At 44.2% G+C, this 9,465-nt stretch overlaps 1 protein-coding gene across 1 annotated transcript; it reads right to left on the bottom strand.

Annotated features, from left to right (window-relative positions):
• Nucleotides 1-5,246: 5,246 nt before the first annotated feature.
• On the bottom strand, nt 5,247-9,434 carry DMRT2 (doublesex and mab-3 related transcription factor 2). The gene is made up of 4 exons (XM_027635398.1): nt 9,288-9,434; nt 8,347-8,712; nt 8,150-8,252; nt 5,247-6,560 (listed from the first exon to the last, which is right to left on the bottom strand). The coding sequence occupies exons 2-4, from the start codon at nt 8,692-8,694 to the stop codon at nt 5,545-5,547; spliced, it is 1,467 nt and encodes a 488-aa protein (XP_027491199.1). The 5' UTR covers nt 8,695-8,712; nt 9,288-9,434; the 3' UTR covers nt 5,247-5,544.
• Nucleotides 9,435-9,465: the final 31 nt, after the last annotated feature.

Raw genomic sequence — 9,465 nt, 5'->3', positions numbered from 1 at the left:
ACTTTTGCCCTCAATTTTTGACAATGAAGCAGTGTCAGCATCAGCCCCTGTACTTCAGGTAATGGGTCCCAATAACAGCAGGACTCACTGACTTTGGGCTACCAACTCCAAATGAAAGCAAAAAGGATGGTTGCAGCCCATGAACATGATTCTTGACCTGTTTCTAGACAAAAAACCAAAATCATGATGGTTTGTTCACACAGAGCTGGAGCTGGAATCAGGAAGAGAGGGAAGTGGCAATATTGACCTATTTGGGTTTTTTTCACCAGCTTTCAAGTTTTCATTATTTATTAAGAGAGATGCTTCCTCCCATAAAACACCAACTGGTTCCTGTTTGTCCAGTCATGGTGACATTCCTGCCACTGGCTTCCACCTGCCCACACAGGCTTCCCAGAAACCCTTCTTGCATGATTCGTCCTGGTTTCAATGCAAGCAAACAGAAAATGTTTGGTCACTACTATCTGAATTAAAAGAGATGTTATGTGTACTTTGTGTACTGGCAGAAATTCAGAGAAAGAACCCAGTGATACAGTGAGAATCTCATACGTGATGGGCAACGACACCTGGTGCCAGCTTTCACATCCAGGTCAGCTAAATGGGATCTGTTGGATACAGGAATTGAAAGGCTTGGTTGTGCAAGAAAGCTGTCAAATCAAAATGATAGCATAACTCCCTGTTCTACACCTAAAATAAAGAAATTGAGCCAGTGTCAAATTCTTTAATTCCAGAACAATAGCAACTGGGATGTGGTTAATGTTTTGGCTTCAGAGCCATTAACTCTACAAGGACTTCTTCCTTCACAGCTGGCCAAAAAGTGACTTGCTTTTATGACCCCAAGGAAATGAGGAGCTCAGACTACAAAACTTAGAGAAGTCTTTGTCATCACAGAAAGACAAGGTATCTTATTCTCAGGCCAGAATGTGAAGGCATTCACATGATTTCACAAGCTTTTCATTCAGTCAGAGTTGAATGACTCGTATCTGGTCATCAGCCATCTCGCCTTGACCTACCTCAAGCAAGGTAGGTCTCAATTTGCTGATGCAAAGCCATCAAAGACAAAGGACAGTTTTAAGGCAGACTTCATGAAATACATCGGTGTTTGTGCAGTCACCTCTGAGAAGCCAGCACCTCAGAGAAAGTTAGCAACCCACCCTACAGAGCAGGGACTCTCCCCCCAACCCCACGGCCCCCATCTCAATTTTCATGTGCCACACAAGGAACAAACACTGTCACTGCAGCATCTGTCAATATTCTATCTCTTCTCCAAGAGAATCCAGTGCTGTCCAAGTACTACAGAAAGCTGTTTCTGACCTTTACCTCCCCTTGGGCAGCCTATACCACATCATCTATACCACAACACTGCAGCTAGGTGCTTCCCTTGCCAAGGAAGGGTACTGTCATCCACTTTAAGGAGACCACCTCTGAAATTGGGTGTCAAGTTCCAATATTGGATATGTCTGGGGACTGCTGTCACACAAAAGTTGCCAGGACAGAAAGCTGTTGCTAGACTTTACTTCCCCTGGGCCAGGAGAGTAAACCAGCCACTGCCTGGAGTGCTATTAATTCTCATTTCCTCTATTTCTCTACATTTATACACCTCTTTACCCCTATAAAAATTTTTGTATCAGCATGTATATGGATGGAGCACACTTATAACAGGTTGTCTCTGACTATGCCATCCTCCGAGCATGCTATTTTGCAGACCAAATGAATAGTTGTTCTTTGTACTACTTTCCACAGCTCTTTTGTGCTCCCCAGCCAGCACAGGTTCTTGGCCTCCTCTCCAAACTCCAAAGCTGAGCTTCCCAAGAGGCGTGTTCCACCATCACATAAGAAAAATTGTGGTCAGAAGGGGATCAGAAGAGAAATGCAACCTGACACCCATAAGCACAGCGGAAATGTGTATCTTGTACTCAAGTTGTGCTGCACAAGAGATACAGACATCCACACACCCAACAAATGCCACAGAAACTGTATTTAAGAAGCAGAGAGCATAGGGGAGCATAAGATACTTTAACAGCTGACTTATTGCCAGCAAGACACAGCCTTGTAGTAAGCGCTAGACATTTTCAGAGCAATGACTTCTTGCCTTCTGCATGAGTTTTCACAGCTGCACCAAGAGATGCGGACAAGTGGCTGCTTCTGCCGTAGAAAAGCCTATGGCTTAAAGGGGCAATAGTGCTATACAACCACTGCAAAGATGTGTGAGGAAAATCATACTCAATCCTACCCATGATTAATTGTCTTTACACATTTGGAAAAGGGGAAATGGAAAAGGGAAAGGAGAGGAAGGAACAGGAGGGAAGGGGAGGGTGGAAGGGATGGGAAGGGAGAGGGGAAGGGAAAGGGAGAGGCAAGGGAAGGGGAGAGGGAAAAGAAGAGGAAGGGAAAAAAATCTGGATGGAACAAGTTTTCAAGATGAGTGAGAAGGCCCGGGTATACAAAATTAAAGGGAACTAACTACAGGGTGGAATAGCTAATGGAACTGAAGCAAGACATGAGCATGTGACAGTAAGAAAGGGTGGCCAGATGCTGAGTCCAATGAAACTTATTTGTTAGGCAAAGCAAACAATTTGTCCAAGTCTCATCTCAAGGGTCAAATTTTTTTCAAATAGTAATAGAAATGTCACTCCTGATGACTGGGATTTGAATAAGCAATCAGAGCATACATATATTAGATATAAAAGTGTGTTGTCCTGGTTTTGGCTGGGAGAGAGTGAATTTTCTTCTTAGTAGTTCATACAGTCTGTTTTGATTTTAGTATAAGAATAATGTTGATAACACACTGACATTTTATGTTTTGTTTAATAGTGCTTACCCTAAGTCAAGTACTTTTCAGTGTCTCATGCTCTGCCAGCAAGCAGGTGCATCAGAATCCAGGAGGAAGCATGGCCTGGACAACTGACCCAAACACTGTTCCACACAACAGAATGTCATGCCCAGTAACTGATTGCTGCTGCAGCATGGGCTGGGCATCGGTCAGTGGGTGGTGAGAAATTTTATTGTGCATCACTTGTTCCTGTTGGGTTTTATTCCTCTGTCTTTCTCCTTTTCATTACTATTGTAATAGTTGTTGTTACTGTTATTATATTTTGTTGCAACTACTAAACTGTTCTTATTTCAATGCACGAGTCTTACTTTTTTTTCTGATTCTCCTCTCCACCCTGGGGAGGGTGGGGGAATGAGTGAGTGGCTGCCTGGTACTTAGTTGCCAACTGGGGTTAAACCACAACACGTGTGTACATACAAATATTTATATTAATTTATATAAATATATATAAATGTTTGGTATATGTTCAGAGTTTGATTTTTTTCAGTTCAATTTTCTCTTAAAAAGTTCAAGAGGTACCAGTCTATCAGAGGGTTTTGGTTTTCTGGTCTTTTTTTTTTAGGAGATGAATACAGAAAAGTAACTTCCTAGAAAAATATTTCAGAGGTAAAATTGAACAATGTTAGATGCACACACTGTCAGGCAAAAAAAATATTTATGCAGGATTAATTCCAGTGTCCAATATTGGTTCAGTACACAGACTGATGAACTTCCTTTCATCTGTGATCCTAGTTTATGCCAGCTGCTTGAAAAACAAAACAAATCATATTTTAAAAACAAAGGAAACTCTGCTTAAATTAAATCCCCTTGTTAGGATTTAATGTTCAACTAAGCCAAAGAAGGAAGCAGTGGTGAAAGCAAACAAATATGAATTATGAAGAATTTCTCTCTGTTTATTCCAAGTAAAAGCTGCTTAGCTTGGTCTGACTGCTAAACTGATTAACAAGCAGATACAGCTCTCAACCAAGTTAAAACTCCCTCTAATGGCAACTGGATAAAAGACAGTTTGAAAAAAGGAGAAGCATCTCACTGCATTTGAAATCTATTTTTCACTAAGAAAAATCTGGTTACTATGAATGCTTTTGAAAAGTGAAACTGTTGCTGGTGCCCAAGATTCTTTTAAATTACAATTTTTTACAGTCCTGATATAACATTTTTATGTGCTTTGTAAGATGTGTTATGTAAAAAATTACATGTTACATAAAATGTTTTTTCTCCAACCTGTCTGTTGGTTTAACAGAGTGTCTTAGAAAAGTACTCAGGACGAACGACTCCACCCATTCGTGAAAAGGGTCCTGCTATTCTGCACCACCACTCCCAATAGAAACACTAAACACTGAGAGATAGTTACAGAATCAGGAATTCATAGGTAAAAAAAAGTATTTAATCCATGCAGGGAATATAATAAAATTAGAAAATATTACATTCTGCTTAAAAATACCAAACAGAAATTGTCCTTAGAAAACCATAAAAATTAGGAACAAACCACAGCTGCTTTCAGTTGGATGAGCACTATCTGCAGGATTAAAATATTAAGGAAGGAAGGTAACCATAGGATTACACGTTAGTACTCGCTGTGTTAGCATTAAAGGGGAAAACTTACAAAGTCATTAATTTAGAAAGTTTCAAGTTCTGTCATATTGAAACCTGGCTTTTTCCTATAACCCTGAGGCTATACCCTATTTCAGGTTCTCGGATAAATTCTAGAGGTTACTCTTCTTTATTTCTGCCATGCCTGCACAAGGACATAGAATTATAAAACTGAGAGATCATCACTTGATTTCTCATTAGCAGTGATGATTCTGTGCAACCTTTTTATAGCCTAAAGGTCATTTCAACTACCAAAAGCAAGAACCTCAGGCTCTTGCTGATCAAGAGTGAAATGTTTTCAGAAGAGAAGTATTTGAGGTGGTAGAAACCCAGAGTAAAGTGAGTTGAACATAAAAAAAAATAAATTTAACAACTAATTTTAAAAAGCAGACTTTTCAGTCAAAAAATCGAACTTCAAAAAATGCTGACTTTTTATCCAAAAGCTCACTAGAGCCATTCCCCTCAAAAACAATGTAGTAACTCTGCTGCTTTAGAAGCAGAAGTTTTTACAGAGATGTGGAATAGACTACTCTTTTACACTAGCACGCACTCCCCTTTCAAAATAAGAACAGCATATGAAATCTGATCCAAACGCCACTTAAATAAATAAAAAGTCTCTGGAATTCACACTAGCTTACATGCACAGTTGTTACCTCTTCTCATAGTTATTGGGTGTGCAGAGCAAAAATGACCACTTACCACAGCGATGCAAGTAAGTACTAACCACAGTAAGTACATTTATAATGGCAGATAAAATAAAAAGCATATTCTAAAAGTAGGACATACTTCCCCGTGAGACGCTAGAGACAAGACAGAGATCAGTCTATGCTTATAAGTAAACTCATTTTATTGAATGGTTTGCAGTGCTGCTTAAAATAACAACACTTACTAATCTATACATGTGGTTTTAATTTTTAAAAATTAATTTTTTTTCAGAAAACATGCATATTTATGTATATAATTTTGAGATAAAAGAAAGAATTACCATTTACAGCAGAAATTCATCTTTAAAAATCTTTTAAGAGATAAGGCAGGCAGTGGCAATTCGGCAGAAGGCAAAACTTACTCTCTACTCTGAAGGTATAGTTTATTCATTGAGAGACATTAGTATTTGCACAAGAAGGTCATTTAAGGATGGATTCAACTGAAAATGACAGTGGTTCAGTTGTTGAAAGTTTTGTTGTGGTCCCAAAGAAGTCTTTTGCACATTTGTCTATGGTAAACTTGTACTTTTGGTTCTCTTTAACAGCACACTCTCTGTATTTCTTAGAAGCATCTTCAAAAGTCTCTTTCACAAATGATGTTCTTAACTCTGCTCCTGATCTGTCAGAAAATGTCTGCTGGAACAGTGACTGAAATGGGCTGTATTTGAGCGGGGGAGGAGGTTTGGTGCTGCTTTTGCTTATCTTGCTTAATACCTGCTCCTGAGGAGACAGAGAATCCTTATCAGAAATCTGCGAGAAAGTCCTTTTTGGAGGAGAGAAAGCTGACCTCTCCCGAGTTTCCTGAGGAAGGCAAAGTATTTCATTACATGACTGCTGAATGTCTTGTGTGTGAGTCAGAACAAGTGAATTTTCCAGTTTCGGAGGCATGATGTCACGCTCAGTGTTCGGACAGTCTTGACTTTGTGAGACTTTGGCATCCCAACCTGCCCCAGGTTTGAGAGCTTGGACAGTACTAGCATTTAACAGGCACTGCTGGTAGAGAAAAGCATCGCTAATGGGGCCACATTTTGGCCACACTAAGAACCTAGAAGGCAGGGGATACTGCCTGTAGGAAGTAGCTACACTGACATTTGAAGAAATTAGCTCCATGTTGCTGGATCCTGAATACTGCATCGTTAGATCAAGGCAGGTTGGTAAAAAATTGCAAAACTCCTTGTTTGGACCATCAACTTGAATAGTGTTGAAGGCTGTTTTATATGAGTTGTATTCAGCTCCACGGACTATGCGGTTAGGGAGAAAAAGGGCAGCTGCTTGTGTAGCTTCCATCATCTCTCTCTCTTTATACTCTCTCTCTAGCATAATGTTCTCCAACTCTTTATCAGCAAAAGCCCGTCTCTTTCTCATCCTGTCACTGACAGGGGGTGGCAAGGGTGAATTCCCTCTCAGGTAAGGGTCTGTTGGAATAGGACGGTAACCTAAAACAACAAAGCAGCATTAGGACTGCAGCCACATAAGAAAAACATGAAAGCTATGTTTGTACAAGAGCTTCATTTGGAACCAGTCCCACTAGGTGCTGAGCACTCGCTGCAGACCCTGGACACCATCAGCTCCCACAGAAGTCACCGTGACACAGACGCTTAGCAATCTACCAACAGGCACGTTCAGTACAAGTTCCTCAATGCAGATAAGCAAGCCCTGCTCCTCTGACACACGTAGTGTGTCAGTAAGCTTTACAAAGCTTACTGATTAGTAACTTTTTAAAAAGTGTTTCCAAAATAACAGATTAGGGGCAGCGGAAAAAAAGAAAAAGGGAAAGCCCTGCTGTGTTATGACTGGTATTCCATCTCATAGCTTAAGGAGATAGCCATTCACTTTTAACACATACAGAAAGCACTCAAATATTTTATTTCTTCAGAACTAAAAGAAAAATAAGATAAAACATAGAAATCCAGTTTCCAGTGTATTCAATTACCAAGCTACTTGGATTCATTTAATATAGCAGATAGAGTTCAATCCTGTGTGCTCTACCCAGACAAGTAATCTCATTGAATTGATGGAACTACTTACATGAGTAAGGAGAACAGGGTTTTACCTGTTTTCACTCCTATTCCTCTTACACAGTTTTCCCAAGGAAGATATCTGTACCTACAGCTGACATCTTTTCTATTTTCTAAAGATGAATGACTATGTACAGATACTGCTACAGATGGTAGAAAATTCCAAGGAAAACTAGGAGAAAAGAAAAAGATAGTCAAAACAGATCAGAGGAAAGAATACAGAAGAGTTTTCAAAAGAGTGAACTATAGACAAAAGTTAGAGGTTTCTAAGAAGACAAAATTTTAATTGAGCTTGCACAGGCAAAGAAAAGAGTTTTCTATTTTGGAAAAAAAAATAGATTTGAGAAGTGCTTTACAGGCCTACAGTTTGGAAAGTAATTAAAGCAGACATAGAAATACATTTGTGAACAATCCCAAAAGGAAGTGGGGAACAAAAAACATACCATCTCAATAAAATTCTCATCTTTAAAATATCTTTCTTCCACAGTTAACACTTTGGACAGGGAAAAAAAATTGAGCACCCTATTACGCATATCTTACTATTGATAATGTTGCAAACGGTGTTGCTGTGTTAGGCGTTCAGATCAAAAAAAAAAAAATCATTGATTTACTCATTTGCTCATAAAAACACTCGTGAATAAATGACCCTGTGAAGAAATTACCGTGCGCTGCAGAACGCTGCTGGGTAGTCATGTAAAAAGAATGTCAGCTTGTAACAGTAACTCTCAAATTTCAAACTACCGTTGCTAGCATTTCAGACATTATTTTGGGCGGAGGGGGCAAAGAACTGAAATTCTGCCACACTGACTCCGGCCTCGAAGGGCAGGATCCTCCGCCGCCCGGCACTGGTAGCGGGACGCGCTTTAATGCCTGTTTCGGGAATGACGCCGCATTTCACGCGCGTCCCGCAGCAGACGCGCCTCGGACTGGAGGTGCGGGTCTTACAGGGGCAGAGCGGGTGCTGGAGGGCTGAGGGTAGCCCGTGGAAGGATGGGGGAAATGCTTACCTTCCAGGATGCTCTTGGCCAAGAGGCTGGGCGTTCTGACGTGCCTCTGGTAGACAGCTTTGCGCTCCAGGCTCGCCTGCTTCCCCGTCAGCCCCTTCTTGTCCTAGGAGAGCGATCAGGCGGCGCCGTCAGAGCGGGGCCGCTCGTCCTGTCTCGTCCCGTCCAGTCCCGTCCCATCCCGTCCCGTGCCCCCTCACCTCGGTGGCCTGCTGCCGTCGGAGCGCCACCTGGGCGGCCATGACGCGCTGCCGCTCCACCACCAGCAGGCAGTTGGCGCACTGGCAGTCGCGCCACCGGCAGAACCGTTTGTGTCCCTTCAGGCACGACACCACGCCGTGGTTGCGGCACCGGGCGCATTTGGGCGTGCGGCTCAGCTTCCGAGGCTCGCCCCGCCGCGGAGCCGCCGCAGCCTCCTCGCCTTCCTCCTCTTCCTCTTCCTCCTCCAGGCCGGTGCTGCTGCGCGCCGCGCCCGGTGGCTCGCCCGGCTCCCCCTCCAGGCTCTCCACGTCGATCTCCCAGTCGGCGGCGGCGCGTCCTTCAGCCATGGCTCTTCAGCGGCACAGCTGCAAGAGAGGGGTCAGGCCTCCCGCCCCCGCGGTCGAACGGCAGCCAGGGCACACTCGGCTTCCGAGGTGCCCGCTGGCAGCCCCGCCGAGATGCGCCCCCGTCGCGAAGTCACAGCAAAGCCTTCTTGGAATATCATCTTCCCCCTTACTGCCTGCTTGAGTCTCTTGCCCGTGTCCCACAGAAGTCTCAGTTTAGTCACGACGGACGCCTTCCCCCGCGCCCGCCCCAGCTCGCCGGGGAACTACACTCGCCCGCCGCAGGCAAGAGCTCGTCTCCAGCGGCAGAGGATGCGGGAGGCACCGCCCCAGGGCGATGCCCAGCGCCACAGGGCTGAGAGTATGTCAGGTCCTGACAGGGGCCTGCTTAAGACAGGACACTGACAACCCTCCTGCCAGCTGCGTTCAGACTTGGGAGACAGGCAGAGGACAGGTGGGCTTGACACCACGCCGCTGTCCGCTCCAGTACACAGGGGCAGTGTGGGCTCCTGGAGCTCTCTGTGGAAGCTGCGCCCTCGGACCCCCACCTTCTCCCACACGACCTCCCCGTCCCTCCTCCTGCCCACTGCACTTACCGAAGGCAGGTGGTGCGGGCAGCACGCAACGCCCCCGCTTCCGCAGTTCGCTAGGTGCCGCTGGCTAAGACCGCCCGGAGGCACGGGACTCCCGATCCGCGCACCTGGGGACTGCCAGGCTCCCCGACAGCCGTCAGGTGCGGCGGGTCCGTGCCGTGCGCGGCTGTGGGTGCGCGCC

Source organism: Corapipo altera, unplaced genomic scaffold (assembly GCF_003945725.1).
Source record: "Corapipo altera isolate COAL_440 unplaced genomic scaffold, ASM394572v1 61411, whole genome shotgun sequence".
Taxonomy (NCBI): domain Eukaryota; kingdom Metazoa; phylum Chordata; class Aves; order Passeriformes; family Pipridae; genus Corapipo; species Corapipo altera.
The sequence above is the reverse complement of the archived record's forward strand: the minus strand, read 5'-3'. Positions and strand labels throughout refer to the sequence as shown.

What these genes read in the sequence shown, in the direction of transcription:
- DMRT2 (XM_027635398.1), bottom strand. Translation starts at nt 8,694, where the DNA reads ATGGCTGAAGGACGCGCCGCCGCCGACTGGGAGATCGACGTGGAGAGC. An exon ending in GACGGCAGCAGGCCACCGAG is followed by an intron (nt 8,253 to 8,346) that starts GTGAGGGGGCAC and finishes TCGCTCTCCTAG; the next exon opens with GACAAGAAGGGGCTGACGGG. An exon ending in GGCCAAGAGCATCCTGGAAG is followed by an intron (nt 6,561 to 8,149) that starts GTAAGCATTTCC and finishes TTGTTGTTTTAG; the next exon opens with GTTACCGTCCTATTCCAACA.